Source organism: Castanea sativa, chromosome 5, assembly GCF_040712315.1.
Source record: "Castanea sativa cultivar Marrone di Chiusa Pesio chromosome 5, ASM4071231v1".
NCBI lineage: Eukaryota > Viridiplantae > Streptophyta > Magnoliopsida > Fagales > Fagaceae > Castanea > Castanea sativa.
In genome coordinates this window covers 5,877,880-5,898,710 of record NC_134017.1, presented here as the reverse complement: position 1 = coordinate 5,898,710, position 20,831 = coordinate 5,877,880, and the positions used below count along the sequence as shown (strand labels likewise).

The window sequence follows — 20,831 nt, the reverse complement described above, 5'->3', positions numbered from 1 at the left end:
GTAATTAAAAAAAAAAAACCAAACTTATCAAAAAGTATAGTAATTTTATGAATTTGGAGGGAACATAAAAATTGACAGGACTTATATAAACCTTTTTTTCTCCACATTTCATTTCTCTTCTCTATTTAAAAAAAAAAAAAAATTATTTTTCCTAACCAAACAAAGGACAGAGTTTATTCTCTTCCCTTCTCTCTGTTGCACCTTTCCTCATAACCAAAACATATATAGTGTAAAGTTTAATAGTAAAAAAGTAGATATCGTGTAATTTGAATTTATTCCTCTTATCATTTTATAATATTTGAAAAAAAGTTAAAGGAAAATGTTAGTACGATAAAATAAAGTAAGTCAGAATTATGTGGGCCATAATTAAGACAGTCTGACAGGCAACGTAAGAGCTAAGTGCAAAGTGACAAAATTCTATGTTTTTTTTTTTTTGCTTCACTTGGCTGATAGTGAAGCTTCATCAAAACCGCCACACCCGTGCAATGTTTAAACCAATCTTCCAGGTGAATTTATAGACCGAAGACTCGCAACTTGCTACAAACACACATTCCCCACCAAATTAAAACCTTGCAGCTATCTCCATTATAACAGCTGTGTCACTCTCACTCACTGCCACACCTACCACAACCCATCCAGCAAACACCACCACCTTAGTTTTCTCACCTCAAGACTCTTAGGTTTGGTTGTGTTTGATCAAACTCTAAACTTTTTTGCACCAAACAAACATTTTGTGATTTTACAACCCATTGATTTATGTGATTGTGCGTCAACAACATATAAAGTGGGTTAGTTGTATAAGATAGAAAATGTTGTTGTCCGAGTCAATAAGTTACAAATAATAAAACTGTATTAACTGGATGCGGACCCAATATAACTCCCTTATTACAGTTAATTCGATACTAACTCTAGTGGTAAAAATATTTCTTTTTTGTTTTTATTTATATATTTATTATAAGAATATAACATTGTTATATAATAAAAGTGAAATTAATAATCAATTATATGAAAACAATATTTTATATTAATAACATATCATCTTAATAAATTGTGAAACAAAATTGAAAAGTTTTTCCTTTATTAATTGATCATTCAATTTCTCTATATATAAAAAAAAATGATTCATTCAATAATGTATTAATAGACTTAAAGTTACTATATTATATATATTTTTAAATTATTATATATGTTATTTATGTAATTTTTTAACAAACTGATGTGGCAATATGTTCCTACCAGTTTTATGCTTCACGCTCTAAATTAATAGAGTCACGAATACATACACACAACAACTCAACAATCACATCTCTCGTGTGGGTATTCAATTATTCATTGAAGGAATTAGCAACTAGCAAGTAGCAAGTACAGAGAGATGGGAATCCATTAAAAAAAAAAGAAGAAGAAGGTATAGAGAGGGGACTTTTGCCAAGGACTTCTTCTTATTCGATAAACAAAGGGTCAATTTTGGGTTTTTATTCTGGACTTGAATTTTATAATAAGCTCATACATTGTGCGAGAGTCCACATTAATAACACTTCAGCCTTCAGCTTTCTCTTGCTAGGCAACTAGATATGCTTGTATACATGCTTGCAAACTTGTCTTACATAAACCTTATGTTGGAACATCTTTTAGCAGGAACCTAATAAAGATCTTCCTTAATTGCATAGTGTCACATGTCTATAAGGAATCTAATAGATGTGCTGATAGTTTAGCAAAAATAAGAGTTGTAAAGATAAGTTTTAGATCTAATACAAAACTTTTGTCCCTAGACTCTACAATCTTCGTAGATGAACTTATAGTAAAAACCTTTTACCGCTTCAGAACCTTTGAACTCTTCAATATATAAATGCCACCCTTTGATGCACGAATCCCATTACGTGACTAACTCTTTTGCACGAATCCTAGTATGTGACTCACTCACCAACTTGAGGAAGAAGAATGTTGGTTGCAAATTTCTTCACTTCATCAACAATGAAGATCAAGAAGCACTTGGTTACAAAACCATAAGGCGCAAAAGACGCAGTAGTTTCTACAGAGAGAATAAGGCACTCGGTCACCTTTTGCATGTGTTTTCCTTGTATTTTCTTATTTGATGGCCTTAAAAATAAGTTTTATATATGTCTAGGGTTGTATATTAATACATAAGCATGGGCTGAAAATCAGATCTGAAAAATTGATTTTCATAATTCTCGATGGATAGAATCTGTCGAGAGCTGTTGAGATCTCGATAGATAGTTATCTGTCAAGTGCTGTCGGGAATCTGTCTAGCTTTAATGAACAGACCTTTTTCACTTGTTTCTTGGTCCAATTTTCATGGCTTTAATACTTGGCTTGAACAACATGTTTCCTAAAGTATTAAACACATCATAGATCTACCCAATTACAAGTAAAATGTGTTTTGTCAAAAGATTAGCCAATTATATAAAATATGTCATTAACAGTGATTATGTGCTTAGATGAGGTTCTAATGCATTTTTTAGTAGTCCTAGCATGGTGTGAATGTTCATTTGAAATTATTATCATTCTAGAGATGTAAAATTATTATAAAAATGGTATTAACGATGGGTCCATATTGAAGTGATGTTGCTCCATTTATCACTCAACAATCTATAAAGTCTTATGAAAAAAAGAAAAAAAAGAAACCTAGAGTTGTGAAGAAAGATTATGATAACAATTTCCCTTAGCATTGTTCAAATTATTATGGCTACAATATAGAGTTGACAAAAGGATTTGCTAGACATTGCTGGAAGCGGGAGGACAATCAGATTCTTTAAAGAACATGCACCGAAACAAGTTATCCCAATCCTATGGGGATAGGTTTGCAAAGCAGTTCCAATTGTTCTTGCGTCAATCCTAAATTTTGTACCTTAATATTCGGCTTAAAAAATGGCTGTGTGCGACTCATTCAAATAAGCCAAATTTGAATTAGCTATAAATAAAAATAAATAGAAGGGAGACTTTAGACTTTAATTTTAAAATATTTTACTTAGAAAACAAATAAATTGGATGCCTTCTCATGTTACAATTTGGTCATTTTCACACTAAGAAATGCCACAATCGTATGCTAAGCCAGGCCAAGTATGACTTCTCATGACACGTTTTGGTCCAAGTGCACCTCTTGTATATGGTTTCTAATGACACGTTTTGGTCCAAGTGCACCTCTTGTATATGGCTTCTAATGACACGTTTTCATCCAAGTGCACCTTCTCATGTTTTATAATGTAATGACACATTTTGGACCAAGTGCACAAACCCAAACTAGGGAAAAAAAAAAAAAAAAAAAAAAAAAACAACAACAACAACAAAAAAATGCACACACCCAGTTGGGCCAGATTAACAAGTCAAGTCAATCAACAACCCTCTATACTTTTGGAGCGCTCACATATACATTTTGGATATTTTATTTGCATGACTTAGAAGAAACATTTGTGCCATTGGGGCATCTTATATTACCAATTTATGTAGTTAATAGTTACATGTATATATGAATATTTGATTGTAGAACTGCAGATTTCAAAATCTCTATTTTTTTTTTTAAATTTAATAATTGAGAAGGGAGGATAAGAACCAGTTGAATTATAAGACTCTTGACAAACCTCAGCCTGTATTTTGCTCAAAAATAGAAAGCTCCTCAGCCTGTATTTTGCTCAAAAATAGAAAGCTCTCCTAATTTTGCAAGGTCTGAAGTACAGTCTTACACCAATTTTAGAGAAGTTAATTCCCAAACTCAAACCTATGACAAATAGAGGGGACTCGCCATCACATCTTCTGTCCTCTTGCCTCATATTATTCAACAGCATGTATTGATTACAATTCCATTATGACATTAATGCTCTCATGTGCCCAGCATGCCAAATGTCCAATAAAATGCCCTGTATACCTACAACTTGAAGAAATGCCAAGCAGGGTACAATCTACTCAATGAAACACATATTTGACAACCAACATATAAGTGAGGAAGACTGGGATTTCCATAAGAATACCCTTAACTATCATCAATTGTTTTGCACATCTAACTACCATTCTTTGTTATAAATGCATTTACAACTCCCACTAAACTAGGACAGTAAGAAATGCCATTCTACCAAACCATTTAAGAGTTGTAAGGATTCTTGAATGATAAAGAGAGAGCTTCTCTTATGTGTGCTCAACAGTCAATGTCTCTCCTCTACCCTGGCAAACTGACCTGAGTACTATCACCTAAGGTATTAAAACACTATCATTTAAATACCATTGATGGTCTAATCTATACCACTGACAAAGAAAATGAAAATAAAAGCCAACAGGTTCTGCAGAACCCTCATCTAACAACAAACTTTGAAATGCTTTAGGAACCATAAATGCCTCTGTTTTATTGGCAATGACACACACAATGCCAGTGGGTCTTGAACCTACAACCTTAGCCTTCACCTGGCTCATTGGCTTAATTAATCCATAAATGCATTCCAAAAGGATTAATTATACAACCACAGAAACATTCTTTCTGATAAATCAACATAGTTTTAGGACTATATTCAACACAAAAAAATAGCTATATAGCCAACATATAACTTTACTCAGACACTTCTCAAAAAAAAAAAAAAAAACCTGGACGCCAATGATTCATTTACCAGATAAATCAACATGAATTATCACTGGTTATTGCTTATGTACGTGTATTGCCACCTATAATCCATGTAAAACCGAAATAAATGTAGAAGCAAACAGAAAAATGACAATGAATTAACCATTTTTTTTTTTTATATATACAAGGTAAAATTTCTACTTGAGCCTAATCTAAGTTTATATGTGTGTGAAATTTCCTCCTGGAGACTTGAACCCCGGTCCTTGCCCCTCACACCCCACAAGCATTTATACTTGTGGAGTGACCACCGCACTATGTTTATGCTTTAACAAAAGACTTAACTCAATTTGAAAATGAAACTAAACTCAGAGGTAATGTAAAGGGACACCAAAACAGAATTTTCACAAGAATGAAAAGGGCACAGCTAAAACAATGAAATAAAACATCTCATTTTAATGGAGCGCAATCAGCAAACTTCCGGAAAATTTTTGGCCAAAACATAAGGATGCCTAAAAATAATTTATTAATTCTTATAATTTTATTATAGAAGTATCCGAGAATGATAGACCATTTTAAATTGTGGGATTAACAGATTTCATCTTGAAGTTTTGATTTAAATCAAGAGCTCAAATTTGTTGCCTCTGTTTCTCCTGGATTAATTTCAACTCTCATAATAGCTAAGATTAAGCAAGTTCACAATTAATAAACAGGTAACTCACAATCAATTCCAAACTCACACATATAAACCATGACTTATGAACAAATTTGAGGAAGATAACACTTTTCTCTAATAAATGAAACACAAGCAGGATTATAACAACTATAACAGCAATATAAATCAAACAAATTTTGAAGAAATAACACTAAACATTGTCATTGTAAATTTTCCATGATTCCTGACATTGTTATACGTTCACACAAGTTAGCAGAATTTAACATGAAACTAATGAGCTCAACAACAAAGGGCAAAAGGGTTTCTCCTTCTATCAATTATAAGCCGTTTACTTTAAACCAATAAGAACAAATTAATAAACAATGTGAAAGAAAAACTTCCAAATCAACAATTACCCATTTACAAATGCCCGATGCTCCAATGAATCCGCCATTCACATCCTCCATAAAATTACAACGCTGTGCTGTTCGGAATAAAAGAATTGGTGAGAGTAAAACTCAACACATGACCTTAAAAATTTTCCCAATTTTTCCAATCCAATTACAAGTCTAAAATGTGTCCTTGAGCTTCAGTAGCTGCCTTCTCTTGAAAATCAAGAATCCCACCACACCAATTTGGAGGATTGTGGCGATAACCATAAACAATATTCCAATCTTCTTCCCATGATTGAGAGTCTTCTGTTTATGCCTTGGGTGTGAACGTGGATTTTGGTTAAATATATGGTGTGGCGGTAGAGATAACATTAGAGGCGGTGGAGCTGCCGATGGACTCCGCGGAGGTCTCTTATCTGATGAAAGTGGAGGTGGCAGAGGAGGCTGCGAAGCTGTCAAATCTGATGGAGATGGAGGTGGAGGTGTAGGTGGCGGAGGAGGCGGCGGGGGAGGAGGAGAAGGTGGTGGATTTGATGGCGGAGGTGGTGGAGGAGGAGAAGGTGGTGGATTTGATGGCGGAGGTGGAGGTGGAGGTGGAGGTGGTGGAGGTGAAAGAGAGGTCGAATCTGATGGTGATTGGGACTCGACATAGAATGCAAGGATACTAATGGCAAAGCCAAAAACTAGGAACACCAAGGTTGTTGGTGGTAATGGTGGTTGTTCCATGGAACAACAATGAAAAAAAGAAAAAGAAAAAAAGTTTATAAATTTATCTAACTTCAGGGTTTGGATTAGATTCCAAAGTCTTTTCTTGCATCTGGGTCCAACCCCAGATGATTGATTTTCAGCTATGAAAGCTAGGGTTTAGGCATAGGGGTATGGTTTTTTGAATCTGGGTGCCTGTGATCTCTAGCTCCCATGTAAAATCAACCAATTGGGTCAAATGGGTTTCTTCCCAAATGGTTGATTTCTTTTTGTTCTTCAGACTGATTCAGAATCTTGTGAGATTTGGGAACCATAGAAATGGGTTTGGGGAAAAAGTTCTAATTTTTTGAATCTGGGTGTTTGTGGTACTTGGATTTTTGTTTTTGAGGATTTTAGAGAAACGGATCAAATGGGTTTGGTCCAGAAGCTATCAAATTTGCGTGTACACGGCATTAGCAGCTATTGAGGAATCAAGGATGATTGTGTCTGAATCTGAGGTTTCTGGGATTTTGTCTCTTGATCTTTGTGTAGGATCAAATGAATTAGTCAAACGGGTTGGTGAGAAAGGCATTGATTGATTGATTCGAACGTGTAAATGGCCGGAAGAGATTGAATCGAAGAGTTTTTTTTTTCCTCACCTTCTCAGAAATGGAGGAGAGACAGAGAGAGAGAAACAAAGTCTACGCTGGATTCAACGGTTGGGGAAAAATTGGTTATTGAGTCATACCAAAGAATCATCTTTTTGAGCTGTATTTAGGAGAGAGAGAATGTGCTCCCTTTGTCATCGTGAGTTGTTGTTAGTTTTGTAATACCAATGGGGAAATTATAAATCCAACTCTCGTGTTGTTGGATCGTGTGGGCCTAAAATGGGATGAGATCATGGTTTTGGATTTAGGATGATGTTGAAAGAGGCCTTTGAGCCCATCCTAGATCCTTGAAAAAGACTCAATATTAGTTTAACTTGCTAAGATAATATAGCCACAATACAGAGAACTCGGAGTTAAGATTTTCAAAAGCTTTTTTCTATTCTTGCTATACGTATAAGTACAAGTTGGTCGCCCTTGACTAGAAACAGCTCAGCCCTTGCTTAGCTTTCCTACATTTAGCCTTACAATTAGGTACTCATGACCTAATAATTGAAATGGATGCTGTAGTGTTGATAAATTTGACCCTCCTTACATAATTATTGAAATTGATGCTAAAGTAGCCGTACATTGGGTAAATTACTATGTTTTTTCTCTCTAATATTTCAAATGTAAAAGTTTAGTTTTTAACTTTTTGTCTTATGTTAAAATAGTTATATTTGTTATATAATTAATGAAAAATATTGAAGTAGCTAATGGCTAAAATAAAATATTATTTTTATGCCACTTAGACGGTCATATTGCATAAACTTAAAAATTATTAATCTAATAATAACTCTAAAGTCAATTTTTAAAAAAAAAAAAAATTCTTTGCCCTAAACATAATAGTCAACAGACATCGCGCTCCAAAAATTGATTAATTAAACTTTAACTTCTAGATTAACGGTAATTTCTTTTTGAGAAGAAATAGATTAACGGTAGTTGAAGAAGCAAAATAAAAAAAATAAAAACAACTAAGCTTTTGTGTTTATCTCAAAAATAGATAAAGTAATAAACGATTGATCTCAACAATTTGTTGTGTTTTAGTTATGATTTTCCTTCTTCAGTTTGTTGGATTACACTTCTCTTCTATGATTGAGGTTATCTTCCTTTTAATTAGATTTATCTATATATAATGTTTCAATCATGATATTGCCATAATGAAAGTTGAAGATTAAACTATAGAAAAAAGGAGAATAACAAGCCGGGTTGTTTGGAGTAGGATTAGTAATGAGCTCATTTTTAGACCAAGTAGTGCTACATCCATAAGCTATAGCACTTTCACAACAAATTTTTAAGTGTTAAATTGTTATTTGTTTTAATTTGAAACTACTATTAAAATTACTTTTTTATCTACCAATAATAGTCAGTAACAACATGTCTTTTAATATTTGTTGTGAAAATATTGTGAATATAACATTTCTTTTTCAAATAAGATAATGGTCATATTGATTCACTCAATTTGAAGCCTACCTAAAATATATTAATGTTTAGATGAACTAGTCAAGAGTAATTGGATTTAGTTTACCCTTTTCTTTGCGACAAATGGATTTTTCAAGGGTGCTTATCTCAAGTTTGATAAATCTCACACATCTGTAAAATCCACATATTTCTGTTCCTTAAGACCGTCTTACAAATCATTTTTCTTTTAGACTAGAGAGATCTCTATAGAAAGGACATAAATCTAGGTTTCCGAATCTTCATGGTCCAATTTACTAAATTTTGAAATTGGAATTTAATGTTTCGTGCATTGGCACCTTTTTCGTTCTTCCATCTTTCCTGTCCAACCACATCAAAGGGCCCTAAATTTAACAAACTAAGAAAAAAGTGTGTTGATTGGAATATTGTATAGTGGAAGATGCCCAAATTCTGACTACGCTGTCTACTTTGAAATTAATAATGGAAATATTGCTTAAACATGCTTTGCTAAAATTAAGAGTCAAATTTGTCCAAATTTCTTGACCATCATTCAAAAGTGATGAATTCTCTGTTTATCAAAAAGAAAGGGGAAAAAAATGTTACACTCTCATTACTTGCAACTTGTCATACTAAAATTATTACATCCAAATATTGCACGTTGTCATTTTACTTTCAATGGAAATAATACCGCAGTGAACTAGATCTACTATTTATTAATTAGTATTTAGTGCCCATATAATGAAAAATATGACTCATCCACTTTAACATAACATTATCCAATTCTCTTCCCTCTCTTCATTTCTTCTTTCTGATTCACATTGCCTAGTTTAATAAGGTAGTGTAGCTGGTTATGCCATGGGACAAAAAGTCATTCACATCCCCATAGAATATATAAATCTCCTCGAGAGTTAGAAATTCCTACAAATTCAAAGGTCAAACTGCCAATGATAACCTATTGCATGAGTTAAAAATACAGTCTAGCAATGTGTCCATGGATCCCACCCACTGGGTTCATCTCTACAGGGATCTTAATCAAAATCTTTGTGGAAATTTAAAAAGGCAAATAATATAAGAAAGAGAAAATTCAAACCCCACATAATGTCAGGATATAAACACATGCATGGAAATTGATAAACTCAGAGATATTGAGAAATGGAAAGAGAGTGAAAAAATATCAGCAAAGCAAATTACAGTTTGAAATTTTCATGCAAATTTAACTTAAACATCACTTAGGATAATTTTTTTTTTGGGTGGAAACGGGAGGTCTTATTTATATAATATAGCATTCATACAACACCAACAGTGTTCGGCCGTCGGGCACACAATCTATTAATCTTGAGGCCAGCCAAATCCCTTACAAAACATAGGTATACAAAACTAGTACAGGTACTATAAACAGACAAAAGATGTTATTGGTTAGCTCCCCACTTCGCAAGTCCATTTGCGCATCTGTTAGCTTCATGGTATATGTGACAGGCTTGCACCTCCCAATCCTGCTCCATGAGGTTTCTGCAATCACATACTAAAGGCATCATATCAAGAGGATAAATTGCATTTCTATTAGTTAACCATGATAACACTACACTAGAATCAAGTTCAAGCTGTATAAACTTAAATCCCAGATCCCATGCTAGTGACAGTCCTTGCCTGATTGCTGCTAGTTCAGCCATATTATTGGTTGCTATTCCCAGATTTAGCAAAAATCCAGAGATCCACCCACCAGAGCGGTCACACAAAATACCCCCTACGCCCACTAATCTTGGGTTGCCAATGGCACTGCCGTCAGTGTTGAGTTTAATATAGGGGTCAGGGGGCACAGTCCATCATATAATTTGCGGGGTTTTTACCTAGACCTAGCGCTTAGAGCCGACTAGGAAATAAAATTTCATGGTGGCTTGCACAGAGGTGTGGACAAAGCTATGTTGGCATCGAGATTGATTCTCGAAAATCCTCTCATTTCGAGCTAACCAAAGATTCCAACAGAGGAAAGGAAAGTAAATGCACCAAGGGAGTTTGTGGGGCATAATAACTCTCACAATAGTTGCATTACTCTGAAGCCAGTCTTGTAAAGACGTGAAAGAAGGACAGGGGTGAGATTCTCGGGGATTGACCCCAGGCCTCCTTTGCCTAGGGATAGTCCCGTAATATGTGAATGGTCATTTTCGAGGCGTTGCATCTAGGGCATTGGTCATCCAGATAGTGACAAGCAAATGTTAAAAATTGTTATTGTGGGCAATCGGCTACGCATAGCTTTCCAGAAGAATATTTGGATCTTTTTTGGGCACTGTAAAGTCCAAATCCAGGTCCATACCAACTTATTCAAAGGCACTTGTTGTTGATGATATAGAAATTTGGAGGCTGAGCTAATCGAATAGGTACCATTGTTATGGGGCCAAATGAAGGTATCAGAGATCCTAGCAAAATGAGCCACGGGAATACCCTTAATAAGGTGTTCAATCTAGGGTGGGAGAGGGATGTTGAGAGAGGCAAAATTCCAAGAGTGATTTGTTCGTAAAGAACTAACACGGTGATCTTCATCATGAAAGAGGAGAGGACCTTCGATATAACTGCAAATGGTGCCTTTAGGAAGCCAAGGATCCTTCCAAATCCGAATTGTTTTCCCATCCCCGACTATCCATTTCATACCTTCTAGTAACGATTGAATTCCTACAAAAAAGGCTTTCCAAATATGGGATCCTCTGGAGTTTCTGGGATTGATAAAAAGACTCGTGTGTGGGAAATATTTAGCTTTTAGAACTTGTGCCCAGAGCATGCTAGGATTAGTATACAGGTGCCAGGCCTGGTTCATTAGAATAGCACGATTTCTATGGTGGATGGATGTTAGTCCCAGCCTTCCTGCCTCTTTAGGCAAATTCACAGTCTCCTAGCTAACTGTATGATAGCCTCTGCGTTGGGTGGTGTCCCCCTATAAGAATTTGCAACTTATTTGGTTTAGATGGTGACTAACTTTTTGAGGAAGTAGCGTGGTTTGCATTGCGTAGATGGGGATGGATGCCACCGATGATTTTATGAGGGTGGCCCGACCCACCATTGATAGATATTTAGCTTGCCAACCTTCAATTTTCATTTGAATTTTGTCTAAATGGTATGAATTAGCTCTTCTACAGGTAGTGAAAATGGGTGTCCCTAAATATGTACCAATGTGGTCCGTGGTGGGGATACCAAATATAGCAACCACCTGCTCTTTTAGACGTCTAGACACATTAGGAGAAAGCCATAGACACGATTTGGTGATACTCATTGAAAGGTTCAATTAGCGTATAAAACACCAATGAAGGTTTAGACCCCCCAAATACAAAATTACCAACACAAGCTTATACACAAACAATATATGTGCAGAAAGATGAATATAACCTAAACCCAAATTGGTAAAACACTCTAAAATCACAAACATAACAATAATTAAACGGTAAAGAGTAAGGGAAGAGAGATGCAAACACAAAGATAACATGACGATCTGTTATCGAAGAGGAAACAGGAGTAATTGGCAAAAAACCTCTCCGTCACCTTTCAAGCAGTCATATCATCCACTAGAGAATAAAGTTGGGATACATGAATAGCAATAGACCCTCCAAGTCTAATCTACCCGATGCACCTAAGCCCTACAAGTTTCTTGCTCCAATAGGGTTACTCCGAACCTTATTTTCTCTAGTTTACCGGATCCCGCAATAAGCCCATATTGCATCCGCCATCCTTGGCATCTTCCAATGCTTCCCAAGCTCCAAAAACACTCAACACTCTAAATGGGTGTGGGTAGCATTTGGGTACAAATCTCCTCTCAATGGGTATAGCAATGGGAGAGAGAATGAGAAGAGATTACAAAGATTTCTCTCTAAGAATGAGTAGCTTTCTCTAATAGGGTGGGTGTGTTGTAGAAAACTCTCTTAGGGTTTTTCTCCCAATAGGTTCTTTTTTTAGCACCTTACATTTCAAGGGTATAAGAGCATTTATAGTAGGGTATGTGAGGAATGTGAAAAGACATTTTCATCCAAACAGGGCATTCTGACGACTTAGCCTCGCGACTGGAATGAGTCCCGAGTTTGAGTCGCGAGATAACTTCTAGGCCAGATTGTACTTTTTATCCTATAGTGCTTCAGTTGTCGTGACCCTTCAACTCCCTGTATGCTTCACACGTGTGGCACTTTGGTGACTTGCCAATTGTGAGTCAGTTGCGAGACTTCTCTTGAATGCACACAACTTGAATTTCTTCACACTCTTTCACACATAATCCTTACATTATTCCCACCTAAATACAAGGTATCTAATTGCTAAAATACAAGCAAATTTGGCACGGAATAAAGCTAACACATGATTGAATAAATTCAACCTTATAATCTCCCCCTTTGGCTATTCCGTGACAAAACTCTAAAACAAACTCTAGACTTACAATGTGAGTTGGGAATAGTTGCCAAAACTCACTCACACCTAACTCTAGATTCTGAGAAGCTTTTGAACCATATGAACAAGATACCTGAAAGCAATAACACAACAATATCACTATAAGCAAAGACCTTGAAATGCATATGGAGCAAGCACAATGCGATCAAACAATAGATAATGAAACAATAAGGCGTGGCTTGACCAAACAGGAACAATCACTATAAATAGTGATCACAATGATCATTCACACAAGGAATGAACATTCAGACATGCAAGCTAATAAACTCAATGCAAAGTATCATTTGAATGTTCAACACTCAACCAATACAAAAACACTAAGTAATTTGTATCGAGGATACAAGATCCAACAAAGGGCACAAGAGAGGAGTACTAAAGAAAATGCATAACATTCACTAAAGAAAATGATTAAAACACATCCTTTTAGGATGATCCGTCCACTTTATGGACTAGATAAACATAACACATCCCTTTTGGATGAACTCGTCCACTTTTGTGGACTTAGTGAATAAAACTCATCCTTTTAGGATGATCCTGTCCACTTTATGGACTTGATGAATATAACTCTGTAGACACACATACAACATGTTCTGAATAACTCCTCTTATTGTGATAAATATGCAAGTAGAAATCGTCCTTTTGAAAATAAGAAAATTACCCTTTGGGGCATAAAAAGTACTATAGATATTAAAAACTAAAAAAGAAATAAACTGGAAAATGAGGAGTGTCGTCACTTGTGATCTTTGTCTATTGGTAGTACTTCTTTAGATGCTTTGCGTTCCATGGATGGTGCAGCTTTTGCCCGTCCAATGTCTTGAGGTGGTAGGTGCCCTTCCTATGCTATGATGTGATCCTATATGGTCATTCCCAATTGGGTCCTAACTTCCCTTGAGAGGAGTTTTCGTAGCGCTCGTTACTTTCCTTAAGACGAGGTCCCCGACCTAGAAGTCCCTATGTTTCATCTCGGAGTTGTAGTGTCCATCCATGAGGTTTTGGTACCGTGTTAACCTTTGTTTAGCCGTTGCCTTGACCTCATTCACCATATCAAGCTGTAGGCGTAATGCGTCATCATTCTTTTCCTCATCGTGGTTCACCACTCTATAGCTTATGAGTCCTACTTCAGTCGGGATGATCGCCTCACTTCCATATGCAAGTCGAAACAGTGTCTCTCTTGTAGGCGTTCTTACCGTCATCCTGTACACCCATAGTATTCTTGGCAATTCTTCTGATCAAATACCCTTTGCCCCTTCAAGGCGGGTCTTGATGATTTTGAGCAAGGATCGGTTCGTGACCTCAACCTGCCTGTTGGCCTGAGGGTGAGCGGGTGACAAGTAGTTGTTCTTAATCCCAAGCTGTGAGTAGAAGTCCCTGAATGCGTCATTAACGAACTGCTTCTCGTTGTCTGAGACGAGCACTCGAGGTATATTGTACTTGCAAATGATGTTTCTTTATACAAAACCATGTATATTCTTCTCTATGATGGTAGCCAGGGTTTCCGCTTCTACCTATTTGGTGAAATAATCTATACTGACCACCAAGAATTTAAGTTGCCGAATAGTCATCGGGAACAAACCCATGATGTCCAAACTCCACTGAGCAAAGGGCCATGGGGCCGTCATTGGGGTGAGTTCCTCTATTGGTTGTCGGATTATGTTGCCAAACCTTTCACACTTGTCGCAAGTTTTGACGTATGCAAGGGCATCCTTCTACATAGTGGGCCAATAGTATCCTGCGCGAATTAGCTTGTGCACCAACGACTGAGATCCTGAATGGTTTCCGCATATTCCTTCATGAACTTCTCGCATGGTATAGTTTGCTTCCTCGGGCATAAGGCACCTTAGGTATGGCCGGGAGAAACCTCTTTTGTATAAGATATCTTTGATCAGTACCAATCGTGCAGCATGGACCTTCAACTTCCTTACAGCTTCCTTATCGTCAGGCAGCATGTCGTCCTTTAGGTAGGAGGAAATTGGTGTTGTCTAGTTATTCTCGGAATCTATCTCCTGCACACTGACATTGTTTATCAAAGGTGAGGCCTGAATGAAAAAGAGTACCTGACCGAGTAAGAGCGTTCGCTTTGCTGATGCCACCTTGGCAAGACGATCGGCTCGCTCGTTCTCCTCTCTTGGGATTTGAATGAACTTTGCATTGAGGTTATTCATTTGATTCATTACTTGATCAAGGTACTTCTTCATCCATTCCCCTTTGCACTCGTAACCACCGTTAACCTGATTGGTGACCGCTTAGGAGTTGTAATGCACGATCACATTCGTGGCTCCGGCTGCTTGTGCGAGGTCCAGTCTTGCTATCAGAGCTTCGTATTCGGGTGCTTGGCTTGTGAAGTATACGGGATTTTGCACCCCGTCTTCTTCCTTGACTAAGGCTGTGCTGACAACGGCTGAGGATACGGCTAAGTAGAGAAACAACTCCTTTCTTGGTTTGGATGGGCTCAGCAAAGGTGTGGAAGAGAGATATGCCTTCAGATCCTCGAATGCGCCTTGACAATTGGTCGTCCATTCAAAGGCCTTTTTTAATGTGTAGAAGAAGGGTAGGCACTTATTCGTTGCTCTTGAAACGAACCTATTTAATGCAGCGATCTTGCCGTTCAAACTCTATACCTCATTGATGGTTTTTGGTGGAGCTAACTCCATGATGACCCGTATCTTGTTTGGGTTGACCTCAATACCCCTCTAGAATACCATGAATCCTAGGAATTTTCCCACCATCACTCCGAATGCACACATGTTCAGATTTAGCTTCATGTTTTAGTGCTGAAGGGTTTTGAAAGTCTCATTGAGGTCGACCAAATGGTCCTTCTCCCTAACGCTTTTTATCAGCATGTCGTCTATGTATACTTGGACGTTCCTCCCAATCTAATGCACAAATATCTTGTTCATTAATCTCTAGTATATGGCACCTGCGTTTTTAAGCCTGAACGACATTACTCTATAATAGAAGAGACCCTAGTTGGTGATGAAAGAAAATGCGTCCAAGAAAATTAGCAGCTGATGTCTTGCCGTTGAATCCACTAGGATATCAATCCGAGGAAGCGGGTAGCTATCTTTAGGGCATGCCCTATTTAGATTCGTGAAATCTATGAACATCCTCAATTTCCCGTTGGCCTTTTTGACCATCACCACATTGGCCAGCTAGTCGGGATAGTATACTTCTCGTATAAACCTTGCTTCCTGTAACTTGCGAACCTCTTCTGCTATGACTTTGTCTCGTTTTGGAGCGAATACCCTATTCTTCTGACGAATGAGAGAAAAAGTGGATGATACGTTCAGTTTGTGAAACATGACCGAAGGATTGATTTGGAGCATGTCCTCGTGGCTCCAGGCGAAAACATCTTAATTATTTCTTAGAAATGATATTTGGGCTTGACGGACTGGTTGGCTAGCAAAAGTACCTATTCTTGTCGTTTTCTTGGGTTTAGAATCATCAAGGAGTACCTTTTCCAACTTTTCCACCGGTTTTGCCCCCGTTCGCTGTTCTTCTATGCACATCGTCAGTAAATGGTCGTCTATTTCTAGCATGGCAATGAATAGTCTATTACTAGGAATGTGACATCCCTGGTGATCTACTGACGGTAATCGCCGACGATGACGGGCAAGGTGACCGCGTCGAGTGGGTACACTCTTGTTCCTCCAAATCCAACGAGTGGTGCATTAGTTAGAATCAACCGTTGTCTCCCAATGCTCATCTACTAGAAGGCTGGGTAGTAGAGTATATCAGCGGAGCTGCTGTTGTCCACCAAGACCCTATAGGTGTTGTAGTCACCAATTCGTATGCTCACCATAAGTACGCCATCGTGCAGATGATGGAGACGTCGAGTGTCCTCCTCTGAGAACTCGATTACTGGGTTATCGATGTGTGCCATCTTTGGAACCAAACTCGTCAGCTGGACATTTTGAACCATCCGAAGATAGGTCTTGCGTGCTTTCTTGGCTGAACAAGAAGTTGTGGTGCCTTCCACAATCATCCTTGTGTCTCCTATAGGTGGCTTGGGACGCTCATTTTCCCTCCGGGGGCCTTGCTTTTGTGGTTGGTCCGTCATGTCTTTGCTGACGAATTTTTGCTGCTTCAAATCATAGCAATCAGACATATCGTGGCCATGGTCTCGGTGGAAGTGGCAGTACTTGTCTCTGGACCTCTTGTTGGGGTCACCTTTTAGCTTGCTAGGAAATGTTAGGGATCATTCGTCTTTGATCTGCATAAATACTTGATCAATTGGGACATTGAGTGGGGTGAAATTTTTGAATCTTCTAGTAGGGGGTTTGAAGCGTCTATCCTCTTACCTGTCTCTTGTCCTTGTGGCCTTTCGTCCTTTTTCCTGTCGTGTTTCTTCTTGTCTTTCTCTCTTCCTCGACTTCCTCTCGTGCAAGCAACGCGTCTTCCGCGTTCATGTATTTGGTAGCCCTATAAAGTACATTTGACATGGTTTTCGTGTCGTTCTTGTATAGGGAAAACAAAAACTTCCCCTTCCGTAGTCCATTGGTGAATGCACGAGTATTTTGTCATCAGCTTCATCGATCGATAGGGTCTCCTTCTTAAAAGGGGTGATGTAAGATCTTAGTATCTCATCCTCCCGTTGCTTGAAATACATTAGGCACGCCGTTGACTTATTGTACTTGTGTCCCTTGATAAAGTGCCTTTTGGCAAACTGGGCCTTCAACTCCTTGAAGGTATTGATGGAGTTTGGCATCAACCTGCTAAACCATACTCTTGTAAGACCTCTTAATATGGTGGGAAATGCCCGGCACATGATCTTGTCCGCTACGCCTTGTAGGTGCATGAGAGTCTTGAATGTCTTCAAGTGGTCCAAAGGATCCTTTGGCCCGTCATAGGCTTTTACTAGCATACGGAACTTCGACAAGAGAGGGAATGAAGTAACGGTTGCAGTGAAGGGTGAATGCATCCGGTGCACTAGCTTGTCGAGATCACTTGATACCCGTCCTTTGAGGGCGTTCATCGTCAGGTCCATTTGTTCCCTCATCATCTGCATATCTGCTACCAGGTTTCGGGGGGGAGAGGGGAGGGGCAGGGCGACATCTGTGGCTGTCGGCCTACTCACGACGTTGCTGCCTTTTGGCCCTTCCCTATTCTACTTATTGTTAGCGTGCTGAAGGCTGTCACCCTCTTACTCCTCCTCTTGATTTCGAGGCTCGGCGTCCCTTTGGCGTACTTGCTTTTTTAAGTCATGGTTTTGCTTGGTGAGGCATTCAACGGCCACGACAAGAGTCTAAACCTGTCTCTAAAGGGCCGCAGTACGGGGCTCGTCTCCTTGGTTGTAAGTGGTGGTTGCCATCGAGTGAGTAAGCACCGTGCAACTTTTTGTCCAGGAAGTAGTAGTATGGCTTACCTAGCTTCCCACAAACGGCGCTAACTGATGATGCCGAAAATTGTCAGTAAATCACACAGTCCTTACTTGCCCTAGATAAGACCTGCACAACACAAAGAGAAGAAAGCCCTATGAAGAGTACTGGTGTGGTACTGGCCAAATACCCCCCAAAGGTCAAGTCAGAAAATTTTCACAACTCTAGAGTGCCAGAGCTGGGGTGAATTATGTGTACCTTGGCCTCTGAGGTTTTTGAGTTTTTATTGTAGTGTGGAACCAACCTTGGTTTCTTGGAGAAGAGGAATATTTCTTTGCAGAGAAGATCCTTATAAATGCACGTATTTTACAGGGATCCTTTCCATATAGAGATTCTATTGACTAGGGTTAATCGTGGAGCACAAATCATTTCCATTTGAAGTTCATTGAGGACCAATTAAACCATATGGGCGTCACATGGTATTGCCACCGTCCACTTCGTATCCGTCTACCTCCCTATCCGTCCAACAAGGGTAATCTGTCCACTTACTATGCGTGTCGTTGTGTTGCCTCCTCTTTTTGTTCATCAACCCAGTGTAGTCGTCCATGGTTGTTTCTGTAAAATTTGACCATCTATCTTAATTTTATCCTCTTTAATAATAATAAATTTAGAATATGACATTCTTCCTTATGTTTAGCTACTTTGACATAAAGGGCATAAAAAATTAAATATTTGTGAATTCAAATGTGTGTGTGTGGAACTAACATTTTAGTATTTATTCTACGTAATTACTAACTAGAAAGACTAAATTTGTTTATTTTGTTATGTTAATTATTTCAAGCATAATGAAATTTTAATATAATTTTTATAAGATTTATACGAGAAACAATTGATTTGAAATATGGTATTCTTGATCAAATTTAGTTGGCTTTGTGAAAATTGAAACAATGTCTAACAAAAATGAAAAGAAAAGAAGAAATTAGTTATACACAATCAAGAATGTAAAAAAAATAATCAAAGGATATTTGCATTTTTTAAATAAGCATAAAACATGCATATCTATCTTAGCCACTATATCATGCAAATTTTAAATTGTAAACACATTTATATTGTATGATCAAATCATTGCACAATTCTTAGTGTCTTTCTATTTTGTCTGTTAAATAACTAAAGATTACAATTTTTACAATGAAATCTATTGAAATATTTTTTATACATCGGTTGTTGGGGTGGGGAACTTGAATTCTAAATCTCTCTATTGAAAACTTTCAATACTATGAGGTACCAACCAGTTGAGCTACAAGATTTTTACCAAAACTTATTAAAATATTGGGGAAAACTAGTAATAAGTTACACCACACATCGTGCAAGAACTTAGCTTGTTAACCAAATCAACAAATCCCATTAAACCCATTTGTTTTGCCAAAGTTTTTATTTATTTATTTATTTATTTTATTTTTGGGCGAAACACCTTTAGTTTGATTGATAGAACATTTAAAGCACAAGCCCTTGTCCCACCTCTCTTTGAGTTTAGTAGGTGTAAGTTTCTTGATATATAGGGCAAAAATGGGCAATAGCCCATTTTGTGCAAAAAAAAAAAAAAAAAAGGGGGCAAATGCCCCATTTCCCAAACTAATTAGGGAAATGCCTCTCTTTTGAAACTTGATTTTTGGACAATCGAATTATAACAAACTGAAAATTAAAAAAAAAAAAATTGCTGGAACTCGAGTTCCAAGCAACTTTTTAAAGGCTTATAGTGGCGTTTTAAAGCCCTATAAATACGTTTTAAAACATGCAAGTTTTTTTTAAAGTCTGATCGCTCCATTAGGGAGCCTTATAGTGCCGTTTTAAAGCCCTATAGTGGCGTTTTAAAACATGCAAGATTTTTTCTTAAGTTTGATCACTCCATAAGGAGCCCTATAGTGGCGTTTTAAACACCTATAGTGGTGTTTTTTATGGAAATCGAGCTCCCTAAACTTGAGTTCCATGCAATGTTTTTGTTTTGTTTATTTTATTTTATTTTAAGTTTTACCTATAGCTGCATTTCATGGAGGCCTATAGTGGCGTTTTTTATGGAATTCGAGTTCCATGCAATTTTTTTTTATTTAATTTTTAGTTTTACCTATATCTGTGTTACATGGAGGCTTATAGTAGCGTTTTCTATTGGAACTTGAGTTCCCTGAACTCGAGCTCCATGAATTTTTTTTTTTTTAAGTTTGATTGCCCTATAACTCGATTGTTCACAAATCGAGTTTTACATTGAAACTTGATTTTTAGAAAATCGAGTTATAAAAGATGGGCATTTCTCTAATTAGTTTGGGAAAGGGGGCATTTGCCCAATTTTTTTGAGCGAAATGGGCATTTGCCCATTTTTGCTTGATACATAGTCTTAATAGTACGACTTACTTTGCTGAGACATGGTGGCAAAGGCTCTTCATTCTCTTTAGGGGTGGTTGATGTTGAAATTAGAACTTGGCTTCATAGGTGTTGTTGAAATTGGGATTTAGCTTCATAGCCGATAAGGAAGCAGGTTTGAGGGCTTAAAACTCAAATGTTCTTGATATCCAATTCATTGATCTCACTGATCTTCCCTAACATAGTAGGTCCAAAAACGAGACGGTAGTGGTGGAGACAAAATGGGGTACTGATCCCTGTATTTAAGAGGAGAAAGAAAATGTCATTTCATGATTGTGAGATGTTAGTTTGGTAATGTCATTGGGTATCATGAATCCAACTTAGTGT

General features: G+C 37.5%; 1 protein-coding gene across 1 annotated transcript; it reads right to left on the bottom strand.

Annotated features, from left to right (window-relative positions):
• Positions 1-5,411: 5,411 nt before the first annotated feature.
• Positions 5,412-7,114, bottom strand: LOC142633800 (uncharacterized). The gene has a single exon (XM_075808048.1). It carries the CDS (start codon positions 6,332-6,334, stop codon positions 5,786-5,788), a length of 549 nt encoding a protein of 182 aa, XP_075664163.1. The 5' UTR covers positions 6,335-7,114; the 3' UTR covers positions 5,412-5,785.
• Between the last annotated feature and the right edge of the window lie 13,717 nt (positions 7,115-20,831).